We start from the raw sequence: 27,143 nt of genomic DNA, 5'->3' as shown, positions 1-27,143 counted from the left end.
AAAAGAACACACCAATATATTACATTGTAAATATCTAATGTATTATGTTCAATAATTTAACTTATTTATATTATTATCAAGCTAGCTAAAAAATAAAAAATAAAAATAATGCTATGCAACCTTATAATTAAAAGAGAAATTTTTTGTAATATATTTTGTATTTATATATACGATTATTATTTTAATTGATTAATAATTATTTTTTATTAATTCAATTATTAACAATAGATGGGTTAAACTTAAAAGGGCTGAAAAGTAAATAGTAGAATTATGTTGGCAAGCACAGCATAATTGAACATAAAACAGCCACGTTAATTCTTATATGCATTTTTTCAAAAACAAAAAAAGGGAAATACCTTCATTAATGGCGAACGATTTTCTCTCTCAGTTCTTCGATCGAGAAACCCTTCGGATGAGCACGATCCACCACAGAATCCGGTAGAGCACGAAGAATCCGACCAGAATGTAGACGCTGATCCATCTCTGCCTCACATGGAGTCCTCGTTTCTGCAGAACATCGCCGCCGCTCACCATACACGCCGTCCGCTTCTCATCGAGCCAAATCAGGCACGTACGGACGAGGCAGGAGTACTCGTTGATGAGCAATGCGTCCAGCGCGTATTTGTACATGGAGAAGTAGTGCATGAAGAGCCAGAATTTTGGTAGGCTATCGCGCGATATGAAGTAGCCGGAGAAGAGGAAGAATCCGGCGAGGAGGACGGTGACCAGCGAAGTTCCGGCGATGAAGTTCGGCGCTATTGAGCTGAGGAACAGGACGAAGGAGTTCGCTGTTAGGAGGATTATCCAGATTATTAGAACGAAAGCGGCGAATGCCTGCCATGTTCCGCAGAGACCGACGAGGAAGTAGACGGAGACGGAGTAGATTACGGCGATTGCGAGCAGATAGGGAAGGAAAACTAGCGTATTCGCGATTAGGTATGATGATAGCCTGTATACGCCGCTCGATGTTTCTCGAAGCAGAATTGGGCGTTCGTTTAGGAAAATTGGTAGGGTTTCGGTTGTGGAGGAAAGGAGGAAGGTTAGGGTGAATGCAAATAGGCCTAATCTCTTCTCAATGCCTGATTTATCGAGTCCAATGTTGATGTAGATCGTCCCCAAAACCAAACCTACTCCGAGCGCCTGCAAGGTGTTTGTTAAAAGTAACTGCCTCGTTCTGTAAATGATTTTCCAGAATCTGCTGTACAGCGTGATTATTTCGTCGAATCTGGAGCTTCTGTATGGAATCACGTCTTTTAATCTACCGTCGGAACCCGAAACGGCGGGATTCTCCGGCGACGGTTGAGAATTTGTGGATGATGTAATACTCTGGAGCTGATTGAGTATTTCCATGGCGTATTCGAGAGGATTGAGCTGCGGAGGGACTGTGAATCCATTCGAGAGCAAAAATTCCTGCAGAGAAGACAACGTGCCGTGGTGAACGACGCCGCCTTTAGCTAGAAGAAGGATTCGATCTATGGTGGAAAGGATCTTAAAGCTCGGCTGGTGAATCGACAGGATTACAGTTCTGTGTCGTGAATCAGTTATCGATCTTAGCGTCTGCATCACATTCAAAGCGGATCCACTGTCCAGTCCCGACGTCGGTTCGTCGAGGAGGAGCACCGCCGGGTCGTGGAGGAGGCTCAGCCCGATCGAGACACGGCGGCGCTCGCCGCCGGACAGGCCGTGCGCAAGCCTAGTCTCCGCCAAATGCGTCAGCCGAAGCTCATCAAGGAGCGATCCAACAATGGCGGATACATCAGAGGTTTTAGGATTCAGCAATTTTGCGGAGAAGGCGAATGTTTCCGCCACCGTGAGCAGCGGCAGGCATGCATCGTGCTGCGGAACGTACGCTGAAAGCTTCCAGAATACGGACGGATTGAGGCGTTCGGAATTGATGAACAGAGCGCCGCTCGTCGGAGCAGTCCGTGCCGCCAGAATGTCAAGGAGGCTCGACTTTCCGGCGCCGCTGGGGCCGACAACGGCGAGAATTTGAGAAGGATAGGCAGTGAGGGAGATATCTTGTAGAATTTGAATTGGTGGGGATGAATTGCAGGGGTTGAAGATAAATTTGTTTGTGTTTTTTGTGTATGAGATTGATGTGGCTGTCATTTTGTAGGTCTTGTGCGGCTGAGGAGTGGCCGGAAACTGCCGCGGCGGCGGTGGCGGTTGGTCCATTGCGGCGGCGGAGGAGAAGGTCGGAAAAGGATGAAAATGAAGAGCAATAATGACAGGTAATTTGCTGCCTTTTGGTTTTTATATTTCGTTCTTTGACATGATATCCAATTTGGCTAAGCAAAAAGTATCAAGTGGTGGCTTAATTGGCAATAATTTGGACGCATTTTGACATTAGGATTGTTATTGCACTTTTATTTATTTATTTTAAAAACGTGATAATCCGTTCTGCTATTTTTCGGGTGCTTTGAATGGACATCTTTTAGGGGATGTTTGGTACAGAAAATGGAATTGCAGAGAAATGATAGCAGATAATAGAATTGGAGAGAAATGGAATTGAGTAGAAAATGAGAATTAATTCTCTTATTTGATAAAACAGAGAATTGATTTGAGAAATCTAAAAAAAAATGTAGATATATGAATGAGCAAACAAAAATAAATGATTAACTCGATGAAAAGAGAGTTTTAATGAATGAGAATTCATGAAAAATATTTTTGGTAAATTTTTTTTAAAAAAAATTATAAATTATATATGATGTTTTGTAAGATTATATTTCAGTACAATTTCTTAAAATGTCGTAAAAATTAAATACTTTAAAAATAAATTAAGTTTGTTTTTTCTAAAATTAAAATTATATAATTTTTAAAAAATTATAAAAATTAAATAGTACAAAAAATTTTAAAAATTAAAAAATATATATACTGCAACATCATTTCTCTCTATTTCTCTGCATATCGGAGAGAAATGAAAACAGAGAAATGAAAATGATTTATTTCTCAAGTTTCATTTCTCTTGACTCAAACAAACAAATAAATAATACCATTTCTATTTCTCTGGTCTCATTTCTCTGTACCAGACACAGCTTTAGTGTTATAGAAATGCATGTGTATATAGATTAGGGTATTTTGTTTAGTCTTATTTTGGTCTATCATTAAACCCATAGTTTTGAAATTTTGAAAAATAAATAAATTATAAATAGTAAAAAAATTACATATATCATATTTTTATATTTTCTTATTAAAAAATAATATCAATATTTTAAATTTTAAAATGTCTATTTAAATGAAACTTAAATTTGGATATGATCATCGTTCGGTCATGGGGCAAAAGTTAACATGTGAACATTTGGTGGGATTGTGGAACCCCTTGTCATTAAAATAACCTGACAGGCAATTTAATTACCTCATGACACGTGAACGTTAAACACTTTGGCTTTACTCGTCTCATTCACAGCGGTAAATATCAGGTTTACCGTTGATGACTTTTTTTTTTTTTTTTAAGAAATTCACAACCGTTATTTTTAAATAAATTTCTGATTGAATATATTAGCTTAATAGTAAATAATGTGAGACAGATAGAACCCGAAGATATCAGAAGTTTGAACTTTAAGTTAAGATTATGAGTTTACTACCATGTCATCCAGTATTTCTTACATAAATAACTGTTTTTTAAATTTTATAATTAGTATTTTATTTTTATTTCAAAACTAAATAAATAATGTATATATCATATAAAATACTTATGTTTGTGTAACTTTTTATACTATGGTGTTGTGTTTTGGGATTGTTTAAATTTATTTATTTATATACAATTTTTAAATATACGTTTGGTGGTTTTTGTTAGCCCACAATTTCTTCCGCGTCGTTTTCTCCTTTAATTTGTTTATTGAATTTAAATTTTGTCAGATAAAGCTAGTCAAGTAGTGGAGCTATGGTGTGATATGTTATATGTATCAGTAGAAGACTGGGTTTTCATTTTCATTTTAGTTTTAATTCTTTTTTTAATTTTTCTCATTTTAATTTTAATTTATAAGTTTTTAGGAGATATGGCTGTACAGTCACGGGATGCTTCTTGATATAGCTATTGTTTTTTAGCTGCAGTGTACCAACCTCCTCTTAGCCAGAAATTATTATATTTACTGGAGTATATAATCAATCTTAGCTCATGTTTTGAAAGAATTATTGAGTATTAATTAATTATATAACCACCAAGTGTATTTCCGTGGTGTCTACTATTTTCTTTTTTATATGAATCGTTTTAGGTGTCTTTGAATTTCGATTTCATAATGGTATTATATTTAAATTTTATTTTTAAGTTTAGAAGAAATATAAATTGAAGACATTCTAATACTACATAAGCTCAGCTCAATTTGAGAAATGTTTGGGCTGGGCTTTTCTCAATTAGGCCCAATTAGAATTTTCCAAGTGAATCGGGCCGATCTTTTTTCGTTGGTTCGACCCAGTCAAACTCGAGCAGCTGTATTTATAATTTGTCTTGTTGAAAAGTTAGCTTTAAAAGGAAATTAGATTGTGTTTGTTTTGAGTTTGGGATTCTTGTTTGGAATTGAATAGTAAAAATTTTAAATTTGAATAATTGTATAATGTGATATTAATATAATTTTTATAATATAAATTAATTTTTAATATAATACTCCCTCTGTCTCAAAACTATAGTCTTAATTGGGTTGGACACGAGATTTAAAAAATATTGATATTATATTGGTAGTTGGTAAAAAATATAGATAAAATACCTTTTTGCCCTTATGAGTATATTAGTGTAAAAAGTAATGGTAATTGTGTAATAAAAATGAAAAAGTAATGGTAGTTTTAGGGTGATATGGTTATTTATGAAAATAAGATTATTAATTTGGAACAAACAAAAATGGTAAATAAGACTATTATATCGAGACAGTGGGAGTATAAAAAATAAAAAATATATGTGTTTAATTTAATATTTTTAAGAATTTTATTTATTTATTTATGAATAATAGAAAGTGTGATAAAAGAACACACCATTAGGTTTATATATAAATTTGTTTTTTATATTAGGTATGAAAAATCATATCGATAATATGAAAAATATAGTGTCAGAATATAAAATTGAAATTCTCTAATGCAATCATAAGAATACGTACATATTTATAGTAATATATAAATCGTCTAAATAAAATAAGAATCCTACAAATCTCTTAAATAAGATAATTACCATAAATATAATATATTGCTTCTAAATATATTTTAACATATAGTAATAATATATATTAAATTGTTAACTTTTTGTAAGTAAATAAAATATATATTATATTTTTTATAATATTTGTAGGGAATCGAACATTCAAAAATATTGAGTGAACAAACACATTGTGTTTAAATATATTTTAATACTCCGGTGTCATATAAAATTGTTTAAACATTTTTTTTCTAAAAATAAATAACAAATAAGGTAAAACATACAAAAATAGAAATAGTGGACAAATAAAATGAGACGAAAAAAATACTCCCTCCGTCCGCTTTGAAAGTTTACATTTACTTTTGGCGCAGTGTTTAAGAAATAATAATATTTTAATTATAATAAGTAGTTAAAAGTAGTGTAATGACATTTTTGCCCTTACTTTTTTGTGTAAAAGTAATGATGTGATGTGAAGTAAGGGTATTTGTAGAAAAAAGTAGGGTATTTAATGAAATGTTAACTTTGTAATTGGACGTCCCAAAATAAAAATATGTAAACATTGTAAGTGGACGGAGAGAGTATTATATTTATTAAAATTTGTGTAAAGCCTAAACAAATATATATTTAATGGTGAATTAAGTATTTTAACCATCATTCATCGTCCAAATGTGCGCTCAAATATTTAGACACATATTTTAATAAAATTAAGTAATAATTATTACTTTTTGTCAATTATAATTATAGAGTACTATCAAAAATTTTGTTTAAGATCTACAAAGTTATGTCTATTTACATGTTCTCAACTCAATATATTTTGGAATTCTTTATCCCCTATAATCTACATATATAATCATATTAAGAATTACTCTCTCCGTTCCATCTACCATGTTCACATTACCGTTTCTATCCGTCTCGTATCCCATGTCATTTTTCTTTTTTTGAAAATGATTATACACTTTAATATCATTTTAAAATTTCTAATTAATTTTTTTAATTTTAATTAAACTATTTAGTTATTTTAACCTTAATTTATAATTATTTATATTATAAAATAATTATTTTTACTAATACATTCTTAATTATCTACTAATTATATTTATCTCGTCCGTATCTACAGTTACCCAGACATCCAATATGGGACGGAGGGAGTATATCTTAATTTACGACAAGGTAACAAGTTTAAGTATGAAAATAATTCATATGCTAAATCTTATTCATTCAATGTGAATATAGTTTTTTCAAATTTATTTAATTTCACTTGTGAGCTCACCACTCAGCCCGACACCAATCCGAGACTCACAATTTGGTTTGGCAAATTAAATAATGTGATACGAACAACAATATTTTCTCAATTATCTCATTTTTTTTATTCACTTACCCAAATTCAATTTTGATGTAGATTAAAAATATAATCAATATTTGATAATCAGAATTCATTAAAAATTGAGATATTTTATGTGGTATTTTTATTAGATAAAATATATTCGATGTTATATTTTTTCACAAAAAATAAAATTATTGCTTATGAATTGTCACAAAATTTTAAAAATTATCTACTTAAAAAATTTTCAAAAATATTTAATTAAAGTTTTTAGGTGAGACGGTCATTTACGTACATAATCTAACATGATATCGGAGTAATGATGTCCATATTGGGTATTAATCATGTTTGAAAATTTGAGATTATCATCTCGAGAAATGAGTATTAATTAGAATGAATGTTAAGGGCTCTCCTTTATAAGGGTTAATACTGTTCGCTTTTGGTTGGGTTTGCACAGATTTATTTTTTGACTTCTTCTAGAAGACCTCGTACTGACAGAGGTGTCTATACGAATCTGACTCTGACACCATATAAGAATATATAAATGGATGTCTTATTTGAAAGTTTAAATTGTTAGATATACTTATCATTAATTTATTTATTTACAAACGGGAATTAACCAACACGCTCCGTCACGTGCAAGGGAATAAATATCATTAAACGAAACTTGCACAATAAATGAAAGATGGTAAAAGTTGAACGTGAAATCTAAGGCTCTAATACTCCCTCTGTCCCGGTGAAAGAGTGACGTTTGTTTTTTGCACGTAGATTTTTGAATATTAGTATTATATTGTTGTAGTAAAAAAGACAAAAATACCCTATTTGTATAGTGTAATTAATATTGTAAGTTGGAAGGGTATTTATTGTGTTAGATAAGTAGTACAATTACTAAATTAGGAAATGATAAACTTATTTTACGATGAACAAAAATAGAAAATAACAACATTTTAATAGGACAGATAGAATAATATATTAGATGATTTAGACTATCATTTACACAGTAACAGTCTAAATAAACAAGTCATTAGATGTTGAAAGACACAAAAATAAAATATAATAAAATAAACGAGCAAAGACACTCTAATTTATTTACCCGTTGAATTAAGTAAGAGAGAGAGAGAGAGAGAGAGAGAGAGGAATTTATTAACGTATGATCTTGTCGGGAGCAGGCAGCCATTGCCGGATTCAATTTAATTAATAAGTCATTGATTATGAGGAAAGGAAACACAGACAGCAATTAAATAATTAATGTGATTGGGAAATGGGAAATGCTCTACCTTACTCTCCTAATTAAAATTAATACTCCCTCCTTTCAGATACCATGTCTACGTTGCTGTTTCTGTCCGTCTTACATACTATACTATGTCATTTTCCTTTTCTGAAAAATGATTACATACTTTAATCTTATTTCAAATTTTTAATTTTTTTTTTTAATTTTAATTAAATTAATTAGTTATCTTAATCTTAATTTATAATTATTTATATTATAGAATAATTATTTTAACTAATACATTCTTAATTATCTACTAATTATATCTCTCATAAAATATCGTGTCTATAATGTAACAGATACGGTATCTGAAATGGATAGAGTACTGTATAAATAAATAAATAAATAAATAAAGTTTTTTTTTTTATTAACCCACGTACGTATGCACCTACGAATCTAATCATCGTACTAGCATAGCATAGCAGTACTAACTATTAACTATTAATACATTTATCCAACATATATAATACTCCTTCCGTCCCAAATATCGTGTCTGCTATACTATAGACACGGTATTTTAGAAGAAGTATAATTAGTAGACAATTAAGAATGTATTAGTGAAAATAATTATCCTATAATATAAATAATTATAAATTAAGATTAAGATAACTAATTAATTTAAATAAATTAAAAAAATTTAAAATGAAATTAAAGTGTGTAATCATTTTCCAAAAAAGAAAAGTGATATGGTATGTGGGACGGACAGAAACAGCAACATGAACATGATATCTTGGACAGAGGAAGTAATTGATTTTAAATTACACAGTGCATTTATTGCATTTATTTCGTACTCCCTCGTTGCCATAAATATAATCCTACTGAATTGGGCACATAATTTTAAGAATATTGATATTATATTAGTAGTGAGTAAAAAGTATGAATAAAAAATTTATTGTCCTCGTGAGTGTATTAGTATAAAAATTAATTACAATTGTGTAATAAAAAATAAAAAATATGAGTAATTTTATGGTGATATGGTTATTTATGGAAATAAGACTATTGTTTTGAGACGGAAAAAAATGGTAAACAAGACTATTGTATTGGGACGGAGGGAGGATTATTCATTCAAGTCTTATTAAAATTGACCATTTTCTATTTCCGTTCGTTCAAAAACAAGATTATTATTTCCTAATTTAGTAATTGTACTACATACCTAACATAATAAATATCATTTTAACTTACACTATATTACACAAAAGTAAACGGTAATCTTTCCATTTATTTTGAGTTGCTCAATTATAAAGTGATCATTTACCTAATACCCTGCAAACAGGTGACCTGAGACATCGGGGTTTTGAACCTATGACCTCACGATCACAAATTCAACCCCCAAACTACCTTTACGATAGAGCATCTTTTAGTTAGATGGAAAGAATATTATTTCAAAAATAAATATGATATATATACATATTAAAAATAAGAAAAAAATGTTATTTTTTTAATATTTTTACAACTTTATACTCCATCGTACACTTCTAACGTTTACATATTTATATTTATATTTTGGTCGATCTAATTCAAATATTTACATTTTATTTTGTCAGTAGTTGTGGATCATACTACTAATTAGTAATAATTTTTTAAACACATATTTACTAGTTTACTTTTATTTTATCATATATTTATATATAAAAAAGGGTAAAAGAACTTAAGTCTTTATACTACTCTCTCCATCTCATATTTTTATATATACTTACTTTTTTACCGTAATTTTAAAAATATTAATATTATATTAAAATATATTAAAAATAAATATAAAAAGATTAAATTAACTTTATTAGTATTATATAATATAAAGATAATAATATTTGTGTAATATATTGTAAATTAAAAAGGTATTTCTAATGTTAGGTAGACAGTACAATTATTAAAAAAAAAAAAAAAAATAGATACTTTGTTATTGAGACGGACCAAAATAAAAAATAGATATATTGTTCTGGAATGGAGAAAGTATTATTAAAATAAACATCTAAACACTGTACAAATTACTCTCGAAGTAGGGTTTGTTTAGATAGAAATTTTTGGAGATTTTTTGAAATTTAGAAATTTAAAAAAAAATAAGATTAATATTTAATTTAATATTTTGTGAGATAAAAAATATATTTGATGTGATATTTTTTAAAAGTAAATAATAACAAATAAATGAAAGTATATTGTGTAAATTAAACAGTCAGCAACCTAGCAGCGTTGAGTAAGTGAATAATGCATGCATGTATGTGTGTATGATGTCCGGCGTGACGTGTCAAGTATGTCTCCTTAATTCCATGTTTAGCCCTTCCTTAACGGATAAGGAGTCAACTTTTATTTTATTTAATTTAATTAATAAACTAATTAAAGGACACGTACTACAACTACATTAATAGCATTTAGTAATTCCATTCAATTCAATGTATTTCTACTTTTAATGCCTTCTTAAGTCCTTGCTGACGTTTTCCTTCCTTTTTTACCGTACAAATATACACTCTATGTTCATCTCCCGTGTTTATATACCGTAAATATAGAAATTTAAGTATTTACTTTTTCGTAATATAATAATTTATTTATTATTTTTGTCCGTTTTAAAATAATAGTCATATTTTTATAAATAATTATATTATTATAAAATTATTTTTATTATTTTATTATTATTACGCAATTGTCACTACTTTTTACACTAATACACTCACATGAGCAAAAAAATCTTCTATCCGTAATTTCTACCAACTACTAATATAGTATCAATATTTATATATTTTATTTTATATTAAAATATTATTATTTTTTAATATTCTTGTCTTAACATTATAAAATAAATAGCCCGTAGGAACATTAAATAAATTAATAAAAATAATGGAAATATCGACGATGGGAACAGTGAGTATCTGATGTTCGTTGGGAGCCAAAATTATGTCTGTGCACTGAATCAATGCATCACTTTACCTTAATTCTTTTTGTATTTTATTTTATTTTATAAGTAAATAAATACATATAAATTTATTTAACCAAAAATATTCAGAATATTGCTAAATATTTAACCCAGATATGTTAAATTAGAAATTTGCTTTTGAAATTTATTTAAATTCAATGGGAATTGGGTTTTATTTAAATACATATTTATGAAATAAAAATTAATCAATAATAAAATAACTTTTCAAAAAATAAAAACAATGAATATTTACCTTAATTCACATACCATCACATTAAATGCTCAAATTTCTGTATTCATTAATAATTTTTAAATATTATAAAATTCATCGACAATACTTCCTCCGTCCCAACTCAAAGTGAAACTTTAATTATTTGTCAGTCTCACTCTAAAATATCACTTTTCTATTTTTAGTACAAAATACCCTTCACTCTTATATAAATTAGAAACATATAATTATACATGCAATTAATTTTTACATAACAAAAATGTCAAAACTTCTTACACGCTTCCACTGATTAATAAAATACAGTTATTTTTTAATCTACTGCATAATTCTAAATGGCCCATTTGAATAGGAACTGAGGGGGTAAATTTTATTTTTCTTCTCTTACTTATTATAAAACATTATTTCAATTATTGTTTCATTCCAAAGCTTTGTTCTTTTAACAAAAATATTAAACATAATTCTTCAAAAAAAAACTAATACTATACTACACTATATTTTTATTTTTATATTACTTACACAGTTTCTTATACATTACATAAAAAATATCAAAACACAAAACAAATACACGGTTGCTATTTTTTTGATTTATTGTTAATTTGTATATTTTTTTTTCAATTTTTTATAAAAAAATTATTATTCTCTCACATAAAAGATCACATTTAAAAAAAAAATAAAAATTCAAAGTTAAAATACAATAAAACCTAAAAAAATATATATATAAAATATATTTTTTCACCGAGAACAATATGAAATTGCATATTAATAATATTGAAAAACAAAAAAACAAAAACCCTTTGCATGCACATAATCAAAGGAAACAAGCTACAATTCGTCTTTTTTAATAGAATAATTATTGAATATAATACTTAATTTGAATATATATATATTTTTTTAAAAAAATAGGAAATGAATTTATCATTAACAATAAAACAAAGCCTAAGTGTATGAATTTGGTTGTTGCTTTTGAAACATTTAAAAAGCAATGTATGATGATAATTGAAGGACATGTAATAAATAACAATGCTTTTGTCATAAACAAGATTAAAAATTAAATATACATCACTATAATTATTTTTTCATTTTGATTCTTCTACAATTAACAAAATGATTGATTTTTTTTTTTCTATCTTTAATAAATTTATTTATAAACATACTTCACAAATATAAATCAATTTAATTAAATTTTAAACTTCTTACGCATGGGAGTTACTCAAAACTCTTTTATTTTTATATCTCTCGTCAATAAATAATTATTTTTATTTATATTTAAAACTTTTTATTTTTATAAAATTAATTTTAAGTTAATTATAAATAAATAAATAATTTTTTTATTGAAATAAAATATTTAAAATATCGACAGCACTTGCTTATTTAAAATAATAATTTATTAATCTACACTATCTAAAATATGGTGTTTTATCGAATGAATCACTGACCTATGCAGTAATACTCATTGTATTTTTAAAAGGCATTTTAGTTAATATTGAATTATAGAGTAATGTTGTATTAATTGTGCCATCTAAACATAGGGACAAATTGATTACTGCAAAAGGGAAATAGTACTTAGAATTAGTTTCATTTGTAATTATGTTACGACAAATTTATTACATCTAAATCTCTACATATATAGTGTAATACTCTGGCCCTCAAGCTATACAGATCTGTGCGTTGAAATTGTAGATAAGTCTATAAATCAATACATGTTTTTTCTGCGCATTTTTCGGTTTTTAAAAAACGAACATGCACATTATTGATATAAATAATATGATCAATACGTTTAAATTCTTTTCATTTTTATTCAACTTTGAGAGTATCAAATTTAATTTTAAAAATAACAAAACTTTGAATTAAAGAAAAAATATATAGATATGTAATACTATAATATTTTGAATTAAAAATTAGATTTTAATTGCATTTCCCAACACTAATGCTTCTTTCTTTCACATTATAAACAATTAATTACCAATATCTTAGCAAGAATATATATAAAATTATTGGTTTTATTCTCTTCTGTTTTTATTTTTTCAAAATTATTATTATATAAATATATAATTCATTAAAAAAATGAATATTATATTTTTGTAAGGAATAATAATAGTAATAATAATAATAATAAACGTTTTAGAGAATTATGATTGAATGAACAAACTCATTTTGTCTTGTATGTATAGGTCATTAACACATATGGCCATAGCCTATATATAGGTTTGATTTATTACATGAAAATCGAGAGACACCTTGACCGGAGACATGCGATTCATTGTTCTAGTGGTCTGAGTGTCTCTCTCTGTATATACACTAAATACTTTATTCTTTTTTTTCGGATTTGTTTGATTATATTTAAAATTAATTTGAAATGAAGTCTTTTATTTTAATTTTTGTTTAAATAATAATTTAACATTATATTTTTTAGAGATAAAATAATATATTTTTATTAGAAATCGTATATAATGAATAGTGGTGATTTCAAAGTGAAATCACAACCAAACATACCCCATTTGTTTTGAAATATAATCGATGATAATTAGAGCTGGCAAAATAAGTACGATCCGAAAATTTGATTCGAATTCGACTTTAAAAAAAATAAAAAATACTCTCTCTGTCCCACATACCGTGTCTGCTACACTGTAGATACGGTATTTTAGGAGGGGTGTAATTAGTAGATAATTAAAAATGTATCAGTGAAAATAATTATCCTATAATATAAATAATTATAAATTAAGATTAAGATAACTAATTAGTTTAATTAAATTTTTTTTAAAAAAATAAAATTAAAAAGTTTAAAATGAGATTAAAGTGTATAATCATTTTTCATAAAGGAAAGTGACATGGTATGTGGGACGGACATAAACGGCAACGTGGACATGATATGTGGGACGGAGGGAGTAGTATTTTAGCTCAAAAAATAACCTTGAATTTTTTCAAGCCAAGGTTGATCCGGCATGCCCATGAATCAGATCGTGCATGAACCGGCCTGATTTATAAAATCATATTTTAAATTTAATATCTTTATATGTATAACTAATGAAATAATGATAAAATTGAAAATATAACTTGATCGCAAATGTTCATAAATGGGTCGAGCCGACCCAATGCAGAAAAATCGAACCGACCTGAATTACCATCCATGCCGATAATGAATATATTGAAAAATAGGACAACGATATAGCGGTAAGTTTAAGTGAAAAGTAAATACTATATTTATTATTTGTGTGGAATAAAAATTTATTAAATTTAAAAATAAATATATTGATTAAAGTAAAGCAAAATGATAAAATAAATAAATTGTTCATGGACGAAGAGAATATGTGTATATACATATATTTATTTATATTTCAGTTTGGTTACATGTATTATACTGATAATACATCATATTTAAATTGTCTTTAATACAAGGTTATACAAATTTACGAACTTTTTAAAACTCTTATTTAAATATAAGTTGCAACTCTTATGCTAATTCGGCCCGTAAATATGATGTTGATTTGATCCGATAAACATATGTTATACAAATGATCAGAATATATATACACATAATATAATATACGATGCATTTTAAAATAATATATATTCTATTATAATATAATATATATTATATGATAAATATATTAAAATATGTATAAATATAGCATAAATAATAATTAATTAGTAGTAAAAACTATTAATTAATTAAAAGTTGAATTTTTATTTTTATATTTGATTATTTTTACCTCGTCTACAGTCTTTTGACTTTGTTTCTTTATCCCTTTTGTTTCCCACGTTGTTTGCTGCTTTTATTAACTAAAGCCCCTTCTTTATTTCTTTTATTTTTCTTTAAAAAAATCGCTTTTTGGACCATTAAAAGAATCAACAAATCTCAGCCGTCGGATTAATTCATCAAGTCAAAGCTTTAAAATAAACAGTCGGAGCCAGTCACCCTCTGACCATAACAAATTTTTCCAACTCCTGCCTTCCCGACTCCCCCTTCAAATCAACCACAGTCACATCATCAATAAACGGTTCAGATTGAAATGGACCTAAACACCCGGGAGCTCTATATCTTACCCGGCGTGCCCCATCTGCTAAACGCAAGCCCCAATAAATGCATCTGCTGACCCGTCCTTATAAATATATATTTTTCATATAAAACCAAAAAGAAAAAATATTTATATATATTAAATAAAAAGAAAAAAAGAAAACTGAAAGCTCACCTTCACCTTTTGATTTTCTTTATCTTTTAATTTTCTTTTGGGTATTTTTCTCTCTTATAATTTTATTTATTTTTTTAAATATATATAAATTTTAGAAGTTTCTTGTCACTATCTCAATGTGTTCTTTTTCCAGAACTATATTCCTTTTTGGCATTTTCATCTCTTCACTTCTATTGTTCCATCATTTTCTCACTTTCATTATTATTTTTTTTTAATTATTTTTTGGGCTATTTTGATGGTCAATATTTCAGATCTGATGCTTCTGTTTAAAGTGGCTTAATAATAATAATAATAACAATAATAATTATAATATTGTAGAAATGTTCACTGGTTACGAAACTGAGCTGTGGTGCTGCTTGCCTTTGTTCTTTTTTATTTTTTTGGATTTGTTCTAAAAGCGTGTTTGTCTTTGTCAGTTCTGTAAAAAGAAAGCGCGCTCTTGTAAAAGGAAGCCTACGATTATATTTGGATAACGTAAATACCATTAAAAGATATTTTTATAATCGATAGTATATAAAAGGGAAAAAATTATTTTTGATCTCAATATAATCAAAATTCATCAATTTTGTCTCAATATAAAAACTTATCAATTTTGGTCTCAATATAACTAAAATTCATCATTTTTTGTCCAAATATAAATTTTTATCAATTTTAGTCTCAATATAACCAAAACTCATTATTTTTTGTCTCAATATAATCAAACATTATTTTTTTTTGTCATAATATAATCAAAACTTTTTTTTTGTCTCACACCGTCAATAAACCGACAGAAAAAGCTGACAAGAAAAAAAATCAAACTTTATATTTATATTTGAAGAAATTGCACAATCTTGCAGCATTTTCCGTCAGTTTGTTGACGGTTTGACTAAAAAAGACAAGGTTTGATTATATTGAGACAAAAAAATAATTAATTTTGATTATATTTAGACTAAAATTGATAAAAAATTTATATTATGACAAAAAAATGATAAGTTTTGGTTATATTATGATCAAAATTGATAAGATTTTTATATTAAAACCAAAATTAATGAATTTTTGTTATATTTGGACAAAAATAATTTTTCCCTATATAAAAATATAGACTATTAGTACGTGGATTAAATGAATATGACATATTTTGTGTTGATTCTTGCATTGTGGTGTCACATTGTAATTTAAAGATTCATTGGTTTTTTTTGGTATGTGATATATAAACTAATATTATGTAATATTATTCCATATGTCGGATTACATTTTTATTTACATTTTATATAATGTCATATTATAATAGTTTGGGTGCGTTTCTTTGATTCGAGTTTGAAAAAATTTGATTTAAATTTAGTATTAAATAATATTTGATAAAATTTATTGTTAAAAAATATAAAATTTAAATAGGTAAATTTGAAAAATTTTAGATAAAAAAAAAAATACGTCCCCTTATCGGTAAGTACAGATTAATGTCCAATATGTCTTCCTATCTTGTATTTCGAATACAACTTGACACTATAGTGTGTTTACTTGTCAGGTTTTACATTTGATTTTACTATTTTAATTTTTTTTTCTCCAAAAATATCAAATCAAAATTCAATTTTTATTTAGTTTATTAAACTGAAATCTAATTTTACATTCAAAACATCACATCAACACATATTTATATCACAATTTTTATTTTATTTTATTTTTTTATGCCACAAAAAAAAAAAAAAAAATCCAAAATATCTCAACATTCAAATAGCTTATTCTATCTATCATTCAGTTATGTTCATACTTTTCTTTTCAAGTTGTTCTAAAAAACATATTAAGTAATTAAAAAATACACGCTTATATAGTTATATTAAGACTTGGGTCGGAAAATATGAGAATACTTTTTGATACGTGATGAAGTACTCCTTCTTTTTTTTTTTTTTTTTTTTTTTTTTTTTTTACCAAAAGCATCGTAATATTGCATAATAAATAAATTTTAAATTTTCAAACAAAATCATACTTTAAATCATATGAGTTTATTTTACAAAAACAATAACTAAAATACATTTTTCACAACAGTAACAAAAAACAATAATATAAAAATATCACATCAAATATTTTTATTAAAAATAAATATAGTACTCCTATTTTATTTAGTTTATACAATAATTTTGAAGAATATGATATTATTTAATTTTTTTAAAAAACTATCACAAAATATTACATCAATAATTATTATTATTATTATTATTTTTCAAAAATATCCAGAAATGTCTAGTTAAAGGAAGCATCATAATTTATATATATATATTTTTTGTTTATTTTATCTCCTATTATTGATAACATTACACGTAATTTTAGTTTAAATATATTTTTTATTCAACTTGACATAGTACAAAATATTTATTTACTTTGAAAATTAGTTTTTTTATTTTTTTATTTATTTATTTTTTTTATTAGTTTTATAGCACCAAACACTCCCCAACAACGTGTTTAAGCAAATTTAGAAAATTCCTAACATAGGAATTTTTTTGCTCAATGATATAGGCTCTATCTTTGCTATATATTTTAAAATTTTGACACTGAATTTTCAAAGCATTATACATTGAATACATAATTTATAGTATAGAATATATAATTTGACACTAAATCAAATATTTTCTATTTATTTATTTATTTATTTTTATACAAGACAAAATCATAATTATTTTTTAAATACTAATTATTATATTAAAACTTAATGTAAATCAAAAAAAATAAAAATACTAACAGAATATTAGAATATAAACATAATGAAAATTATATAAAAAATTATAAAAATATAACAATATTTTTAAGGGCATGGATCAACTCGCTGATGCGATCAAATCATAATTATTTTTTAAATACTAATTATTATATTAAAACTTAATGTAAATCAAAAAAAATAAAAATACTAACAGAATATTAGAATATAAACATAATGAAAATTATATAAAAAATTATAAAAATATAACAATATTTTTAAGGGCATGGATCAACTTGCTGATGCTATCAAATCAGATCAACATATGTTATACAGACAGTAATAAACATATATTTATACATACTTATAATACAATATGTATTATATTATAAATCAGTTTAACTGTATTATGTATAAATTTAATCAATACATATCCGTTGTCTATTTTTAATATCAAGTACAATGACGCATAAGCAACTATATAATTTTTTACTTAGCCGAACTGAGAGTATTTGATATAATATTTTATATAAAAAAATACACATTTTTAAAAAAATGTAAAATTCAAATAATAAAACCACTGCGAAAATTAAAAGGTAACGAATAATTTTGAATTATTATTAGTTTTTAAGACCAGTAAAAACTAGTGTTTAATATAGCATTTTATGAAAAAAAATAAATTTAGTGTAATATTAAAATAAATTATTTTTTTCGCTTGCTAAATTTATGATCATTTCTTTTGTTCTTTTATAAATTACAAAGAAACAAAATAAAAATTTATGACGAAATTTTTGAAAATATAAAAAAACAAAAAAAATCCAAACTCCTATTTAACACCGTAATATATTTGCAAACAGTCCTTTTCGAGAATATTTTTTGTCGAAAACTTTTTGGTATGGTTTTTTCGTACTAAGCCTATTTGGCGTCACACTTTCAAATGCTCATAATTTCAAAAGGCTGAAGCAGAAATTTCAGTCTGCATATATTCTGCTGCACACATAAATACAAATTTCCCAATTACCCCCTCCTCTGACCCTTAACGCTCTGTTTGCCAGCGTCTTTTTGTTTTTGTTTTTTTCACTTTACTCCTTCCTCACGTTTCTCGCCTTTTTTGCACCAGTCCAAACGCGGCCTTAGCTCCGCCTCTATATTAAACCTCCCAAGCTTCACAGTTCAGTTCTGTGCCTTGACTGAAACTCTCTCTGTGCATTTGTTTTTTCATTTTCGTTTTCTTCTTTGGGCTCTCTGTTTTTGATCTCTAATGGAAGCTCTCAGCATACTGAAGTTCTGGAGAAATGCGGTGGTCGGAGGCTATGCGAGCTCTGAAGTGGACGAAGTGCGGAATGCGGCGTTTGTTACTGACGACGATGAAGAGACCGATGACGAAGAGTCGTTCTTCGATTTGGTTTTCAATTCGCCTGGTCGAGGTGCGGGCAAAGGAGGAGATGAGGTTTTGAAGAAGGATGCTCAGTTTATTGAGTCTCCGAGAGATGTTTTCCTGAGTAAGAATGACGATTCTGCCATTTCTAAGGCTATGTCTCCGGTTGCTATCCTGCGGTCGACTCCGAAGTTGAAGGTGTTCATGTTAGGCTTCAAAAAATCGTCGAAATGCGAGAGAGCTGAGTCGATTTCGGAGGCGAAGGGGAGTCCGTTGAATCAGTTCGCAAAATCATCTAAAATCGATGGAAGCAGCAACCGTTTCGCCGGGAAATGCAGAGTAGCTGAAATGCCCGCCGGTCCATTTCTTGCTAGAGATAATAGCTTGAGAAGCAAAATGCTGAAGGAAAATTTTGATTCCGAGGCTTCTGCTCACGTACTCTCCTCCGAAAAATCGGTTCCGAAGTATCTGAAGCTTATTAAGCCTTTCTACGTTAAGGCGTCGAAAAAGACGAAGCTAGCGGACTCTCCGACGCCGTCCTCTTCACCGATGACGATTCCGGTGAACCTTTCGCCTAAAAAATTCTCCGAGGGGAGTAGAGTGGGGAGCTTTAAGATCGCGACAAGGAACTTAGCTAAAATCCGATCCGCGGCGGTGGATCCGCCGTCTGTCCAACGGAGAGACGATTCCTTGCTCGAACAACACGACGGAATCCAAGGCGCCATTCTTCACTGTAAAAAATCATACAGTTCTTCATCCCAAGGTACACTAACTCATCCTCTCTTAATCAATAACTACAATAAAAATTCCTCTCCCATAATAAAATTCCTTACTAATTACTTTCCTTTTGATAAATCTCATCAGAATTCTCGCACTTATTCCGATCTTCAAGCGATCCTTCGCATCAGAATTCGAGATCCACATTAAGAACCTCGTGTGAGGAGCCAAAACGTTGCAGCATTTGAATAACTGCAGGCAGATAAAACGTGATAGCTTCCTTGAACAGGTAACAGTAAAAAGCCTTAAATGATGATGCTACGCTGACGTCATTTTCCGTGGCTATAATTATGGTAGGGTTGTATTTTTGACGCTTCTACTTTATGTAAAGAATCTGAAAATTTTAACGTGTATGTGCTGTGAGTAGTCTGAATTGTCCAATGAGTAGAATCTAGCTTCTGCTGTAGAAATTAATTTATTAATTAATCAAATCTCCTCTAATCCTTCCAACCTCTGCTCATGAACACAAAAACACACACACACACACATATATATGCATATTGTGAAATCTATAGTATAAATTTATGTGCAGTGATTTATTGAGGTGTTGGAATGATATGATTAAAGTTGTTTCGTGCACCTGAATCCTCATGATTTTAGATTTGTGAAATGAAATGAACATATATTGGATTGGATTGGATTGTTCTGCTTCAAATCAAAGGCATGATCATTTCCATTTATGGATTTCAATGATGCAAAATTCACTAGTTTGGTTATAAAGTGTCCTGTATGAAATCTCCAGTATCTTTTTCCCACTTTTGCCATATTAGCATTTTTATTTTTCACTTCCATTTTGTGAAATTCTTTTTAGCTTTGTACATCAGAAAAGCTAATTTTGAAACCATTTTAAGCTTTAGCAAAATGACATCGCCAAAGATAAAGAAGAAAAAGGAAAGGTATTATTGTGGACACCTCACCTCATACATTGATTCTGCTTTTGTTGCTGCTCATATTTCTTCCTTTTTTTTTTTTAACTGGTCTATATATTTATTATTCTTATACATCTCATTAAAATTAAATGTCCTTTGACTAGTAAAAAGAAAAATAAATCTTATTTTATATTTAGAGTTTGTTTGATTGTTATTATTAAAAATATATATTTACAATTCCATACTAAATATTATTTTTTATATTAGTGATATGGTTTTTAATATTTTCCTATTAAAAAATTAACAATTTAAAACTGAACTTGAAGCAGTCTTATTTTAACATAGTTTGCATATTAAGCAAGAAGTCCTTATCAATGGTGTTCGAGTCCGAGTGGTGTAATAGAATTTACATTGCCCACAACTTACGGCACGTGACGGGTCCGTGTCCAATAATTTAATTTGTGTTCTCGGGTTGGTTGGGAAGGTAATCCAGTAACACTATTATTAAATGGTGTATATACAACTATTTTATTAGATACAGATTTATGGTTTAGATGAATTAGAGATACTTACAAAATTATAAGTATTGCATTCAACACTTGTTTTTCAATATTAAATTTAAAATACTAGCTCAATTTTTTAATAATATTTTTACTAATCTTACAAACAATCCAACACACAAACATATCTAAGCCATATATTTTAACTTTTAATGGTCTGTACTACAAATATATATAGTTCAATAAAATTTATCATTTAACCAAAAATAAAATCAACATATATAAGAGACTATAATGTATTTAAAATTTGATTGTAATATAATTGCAATAATTTTTTATATAATAAATGTCTATTTAATTTATAGACAATTTATTTATAATAAATAGTTCTATTATCCATATTTTAAAAAATAATATTAAATTTGTCATACTTTTTATATTTCTTGCATCATTTTTTAACCAAATTTTTAATAAATTTCTTATAATACATTAACTTTTTTTTTTACCTATCTTATTTTTATATTAAAATATTACTCTATCCGTTCCAAAACAATAGTCTTGTTTACTATTTTTGTCCGTTTCAAAATAATAGTCTCATTTCTATAAATAATTATATCACTGTAAAAAACTACCCTTACTTTTTCATTATCACTACTACACTCACAATGATATAAAAGTCTTTTATCCGTCCTTGTTATCCACTACCAATATAATATCAATATTCCTTAAATGTCGTACCAAACACAACCCGAACTATAGTTTTGGAACGGAGGGAGCATTATTTTTAGTCTCCGTGTCCAAAAAAAATAGTATAATTTTCCCGGGGTAAGGAAAATGATTATTTTAAAAGGTAAAAAAAAGGAAAAACATTACTTTCTGTCATGAAAATATACTCTTTTTTTTGTCTGTTATAAAAAAAATACTTAGTTTTATTTTTCTAGCAAAAATATAATATTAGTTTTTATTATAAAAAAAATTATTATAATACCTACCATAAATAAATATTTTATTTTTCAATAAAAGTGAAAATATGTAATAAAAATAGTTATATGTTATACTTTAGGCCCATTATAAATATATGCCCATTCGAGAGGTAGGCTACATAACCTAATCAATTGGGTCCATTATATTTTATACTTTAGGCCCTTTATACATGGCCCACACAATGCAGCTTTTGAAAATAATTTACCTTTATTTTTTTTCAAAATAATTTTATACATTAATAAAAAGGAGAAAAATAAAATCATCAATAAATAAACGTAATTTAAAAATATTTTTAAAAATTTTTAAAGTTGGATATTTCGGAAAATTTTAAAATAATAAAAGGTTTTATATTTTATTTGATACTATATATATATATTGATGCCATTTTTTTTTAAATTAAAAATAAATTACTTGATTAATAGTATTAAAATTTTTTAAAAGTATTTATGTAAATAAAACCTTATATTGTTATTGATAGTTATATTACTCTCTTTGTCTAGACTCAATATATTCATTTACTCTTTAATAGTAAATTTTCAAAACAATTGTATTATTGTAATAAGAATTAAAATATAAGATCTTATACATGGAAATTATAATTATTACATAATAAAATGAATTAATTTTGTACATGTCAAATGATAAAATAAATTAATTAATCTTGGACGGGAATAATATGATTCTGTTTATTTTAAATCTTTTAAAAAATAATAAATAGTATTTAATGTAATATTTATTTAAAAGAATATATTTAATATTATATTTTAAATAATTTAAATAGCATTACAATAAAATAATGTCTAAACAAACCACAGAAAATTTAAAATAAAAAAAAAAAAGAAAAATATTGTGATTTTATCCTTTCTATTTTTTTTTCTTTCAATGTCTTTTCAAAAATATTTATATACTATACATATTTATTATTTCTAAAAAAAAATATTCCAAATATTTTCGCAAAACAATACTTTTAAAATGGTAAAAGTTCAAAAGAGAGGCATGGTCCACCATTCATCTGCGGCCACGTGGCGACCAAAAAATCAACTCTCATGTAAGCACGTTCTTTTCAACGTCGATGTGACGCCGTCACCTTTATTGTGAAGATTCAGACTTTAGAGTTAGCTAATTGTAATTTTAAAATATTATTCATCCGTCCAGCTATAAAGAATACATATTTTTATTTTGGAACGTTCAATTACAAAGTAATTATTTCATTAAATATCCCATTTTTTCCACAAATATCCTTATTTTACATCACATCATTACTTTTATACCAAAAAACAAAGACAAAAATATCATTACACTGCACTATAATTAAAATACTGTTATTTCTTAAATTCCGTCCCAAAAGTAAATGTATACTTTATCTGTGGACAGAGGGAGTACTTGTTTTAGTTTACATATGAAATTTTAAAAGAATGTAATTAATAAATAATTATAAATATATTATAGTAGTACTCCATTCGTCTTATATAATTTGTCTTTATTTTATATTTTTGTCTATTTTATATAATTTGTTTTTTAATTAATTATATACTTTAATTATATTTTAAATTTTAATTAAATTATTTAGGTATCTTAATATATAATTATTTTTACTAATATATTTTTTAATTACTTACTAATTATATTTTACTTTTAAATTTTTGTATTTACAATATCACATCCATTTTATCTAGGATGAAGAGAGTGCTGTATTTCATAAAAAAAAAAAAAATACTAATTCAGACATTCTTAAAAAAAAACACAAATTTAAATTTATTCAGCAGCTAGATTGCGAAAAAGAATTTATGTGGCGACAACCTAACGAAAATCCTAACGCCGTTAACTGATACTAACATTCGTTAAACCTCGAACGTATAAATGCAGATTTGGTTTTCTGACCTCGATTTCCGTTACAAATAAAAAAATCACACTAGCTACGGATTCTCCCGAACCTGAGCTTCGGGGATTATTCCGAACCTCAATACATTTAAGAGAGGTTCACACCTCCCTCCTGTCTTCCTCTGCATTTTAATTTCGTGCAAACCGGCGACTTAAAATTCTATCGGCGTACGGCGGCGTTTGGAGATCGGAGATTCGAGTAATGGCAGATCATACTGAAGAGCACGAGAAGGAAGAGCCTGTAGCTGAAACTACAGTTGAAAAATCCACCGAGAAATCACCCGGTAGCGATTCGTCGTCGTCGTCGTCGTCTTCCTCCGATTCCGAGGATGAAAAGGACTCCAAATCGGAGTCGTCTGTGGCGAATTCGAAGATCTACCGTCTGTTCGGCCGGGAAAAGTCAGTGCACAAAGTTCTCGGCGGTGGAAAACGTAACTAACCTTTTTCCACCCTTTTAAAACTTTGTTACGTTTGAAGCATGCGTTTATAATGCTGTGTTTGGATTTCATTGTGCTTGGATATCATTATTATGTTCTTATTTTGATTCTTCTATTTAGACTTGCAGGTTGTGAGGTTTTGATCTAAATGTGCACTGACTGTAGATACATATATGTTTGTTTATCAAAGATGTTGTGCCTAATGCTAACCTGGAGTGTAAATGATGGTAAATTTGCTGTGGAGGTGAAGTTTATGCTAGATCTATCTGACCCTGGTTTCCAAGTTAATGGTGTGTTGTTTGTGTTTGCAAAGTTTGCTATTATTAGATGGTGTGTTTGATTGTAATGATAGATTTCTAACCATAAGTTAAGGATCACTTTCACAAAATTAAGTTAAGGATCACTTTCACAAAATGAAACTCGAACCGAACTTCGAACCAAAAGTCTGATTTTAGGTTAACCTAAGAAATCCAATTCAAATACTATTATTATATTTTGATTCAATTTGATTTGATTTTGATTCTTAATGTTTTTGGTTAACTAAATCAAGTTTATTATTATTATATTTTTAAAAAAATTGTTGCTATTATTTATGTTAATATGCTTGCCCAATTAAATACTCCCTACCTCTCGGTTTAGAGGGGGACTTTGTAGTAAATTAAAAAATAATAATATTTTATTAGTCAGTGTAAAAAGTAATGGTAAGTGTAATAGTATGTTTGTAATTTTGGTAAAAATCAAGGGTTATTTGGTATTAGTGTATGCTTATTTTTACAATAAGAAAGAGATATTTTGGAGTGCGGACTAAAAAGGTAAAAAGGGTACTTTGAGTTGGGACCGAGAAATATATATCTACTTTTAGTTCGATTTTATTTTGTTTGAAATATTTGCAAATAATTAATTTGAATTTTGATTATTTATTAGATGTATATTTTTTTTAATTTGGTTTGATTTGAACTATTTAAATGTTTTAGATTAACTTAAAATTTTGGTTCAAATACCTTATTAGGTTTCAAGTATTTGTTTAATTCGATTTGAATACTGAATATTTACAAATAATTGAACTATGCCCACCCCTAAATACACGTGCATACTCTTAGAACTCTTATAAGCAACCAATATACTCATGAAGCAAAGATCATGTATTGATATAAATGTTTACATTTATTATGGATTTTGATTTCCCGGCAGCTGCCGACATTTTCCTGTGGAGGGAGAAGAAGGTTTCCGCAAGCGCTCTTGGTGTCACGACGGCAATTTGGGTGTTATTTGAAGTGCTTGAGTATCACCTGCTTACATTTATTTGCCATATCCTAATTCTTGGTCTAGCAATCCTTTACTTATGGTCGAACACATCCTCCTTTATCAACAAGTATGGTTCTTGATCCAGACCATCGGTGTATTATTTGTACACTTTCCGGATTGTTTTACCACAAAGTTCATTCTTTTGTAGGTCTCCAGTCAATATCCCCAAAGTCGTTATTCCTGAAGATATTGTTGTGCGTGTAGCATCACCGCTTAGGGTTGAATTGAATCGAGCTTTGGCATTCCTCCGAGAGATTGCTTCTGGGCGAGGAGACTTGAAGACATTCCTCTCGGTATGTTGTTTGTTATTCATGCCATAATTTATCTTGTTTCTATTATATACGGCAACTTCTGTTGAAGTTTGCCGTATATTTTCTAAAAAGTTGCAATTACTGTTATTAAAATATGAAATTGAAATTCTCTATTTCAATCGTAAGAATACATACATATTTATAATATATAAATTGTCTAAATAAGACAAGAATCCTATAAATACAGTATATGATTTTGGATTTTTCAGGTGATCGCAGGGCTTTGGGTTATTTCAATCTTGGGATGCTGCGCCAACTTCCTCACCCTATTTTACATATGTAATTTGTGCTTTTCCTTCCCCACAAATGGTTCTTGTGTTGATATTTATTATACTCGATTATAGTTTTTTTTTAAAATGTTTCTCGGCTGGTTATCCATACAGGCTTTGTGATTCTGGTGACGGTGCCCGTACTCTATGAAAAATATGAGATCCAAATTGATGCTCTTGCGGAGAAGGCCGAGGCTGAAGTGAAGAAACAATATGGTGTGCTCAAGGCTAAATATTTGAGCAAAATCCCTACAGGTGCTCTCAAAGGTAAGAAGTTCGCCTAGAACCCATTTTAATGTGTCATGTAATTGATCTTACCTTATGTGGGGGGCAAGTTTTGAATTTGTTTTGTTACCACTAAATGTGATCAAATGCACACACGTGCACGTATCTTTTGATTCTCGATTATTGATTATTGTAATGTTAAAATGAATGATTGTGTGATTATTATTATTAACCATTAAGGGCTTCAAACATCATACAAAGGTTGCTGATGCATATGTTTATACATCTCTCCGTATATATTATATTATGTTACAAGTAAATATGCTGAAATATATATATAAATATATGTTGATCACTCTGATAGAGTATGTTAATTGATCCCATCGGCCGTTGATCTATGCCTTCGGCTCAAACATAAGGCATTTATGATGTTGATTAGGATTAATTAGTACTCCCTCCGTCCCAAAAGTATAGTCGTGTTGTGTTGGGCATTGAATTTAAA

The 27,143-nt window shown here is 27.8% G+C and overlaps 3 protein-coding genes across 3 annotated transcripts; 2 read left to right on the top strand and 1 right to left on the bottom strand.

Annotated features, from left to right (window-relative positions):
- Positions 1-233: 233 nt before the first annotated feature.
- LOC127256124 (ABC transporter G family member 4) lies at positions 234-2,584 on the bottom strand. Its single transcript, XM_051281964.1, has one exon. The coding sequence runs from the start codon at positions 2,173-2,175 to the stop codon at positions 385-387; it is 1,791 nt and encodes a 596-aa protein (XP_051137921.1). The 5' UTR covers positions 2,176-2,584; the 3' UTR covers positions 234-384.
- A 16,308-nt stretch (positions 2,585-18,892) lies between these two features.
- Positions 18,893-20,311, top strand: LOC127256367 (probable membrane-associated kinase regulator 2). Its single transcript, XM_051282345.1, has 2 exons — positions 18,893-19,846; positions 19,948-20,311. Exons 1-2 carry the CDS (start codon positions 18,967-18,969, stop codon positions 20,046-20,048), a joined length of 981 nt encoding a protein of 326 aa, XP_051138302.1. The 5' UTR covers positions 18,893-18,966; the 3' UTR covers positions 20,049-20,311.
- Positions 20,312-24,205: 3,894 nt separating this feature from the next.
- LOC127256338 (reticulon-like protein B1) lies at positions 24,206-26,901 on the top strand. The gene is made up of 5 exons (XM_051282309.1): positions 24,206-24,525; positions 25,723-25,903; positions 25,985-26,129; positions 26,357-26,426; positions 26,531-26,901. Exons 1-5 carry the CDS (start codon positions 24,297-24,299, stop codon positions 26,698-26,700), a joined length of 795 nt encoding a protein of 264 aa, XP_051138266.1. The 5' UTR covers positions 24,206-24,296; the 3' UTR covers positions 26,701-26,901.
- The last annotated feature ends 242 nt before the right edge of the window (positions 26,902-27,143 follow it).

Source organism: Andrographis paniculata, unplaced genomic scaffold (assembly GCF_009805555.1).
Source record: "Andrographis paniculata isolate CXL003 unplaced genomic scaffold, ASM980555v1 Contig55END, whole genome shotgun sequence".
NCBI classification, from domain to species: domain Eukaryota; kingdom Viridiplantae; phylum Streptophyta; class Magnoliopsida; order Lamiales; family Acanthaceae; genus Andrographis; species Andrographis paniculata.
Note: the sequence above shows the minus strand (reverse complement) of the source record. Positions and strands in the feature narration are given on the sequence as shown.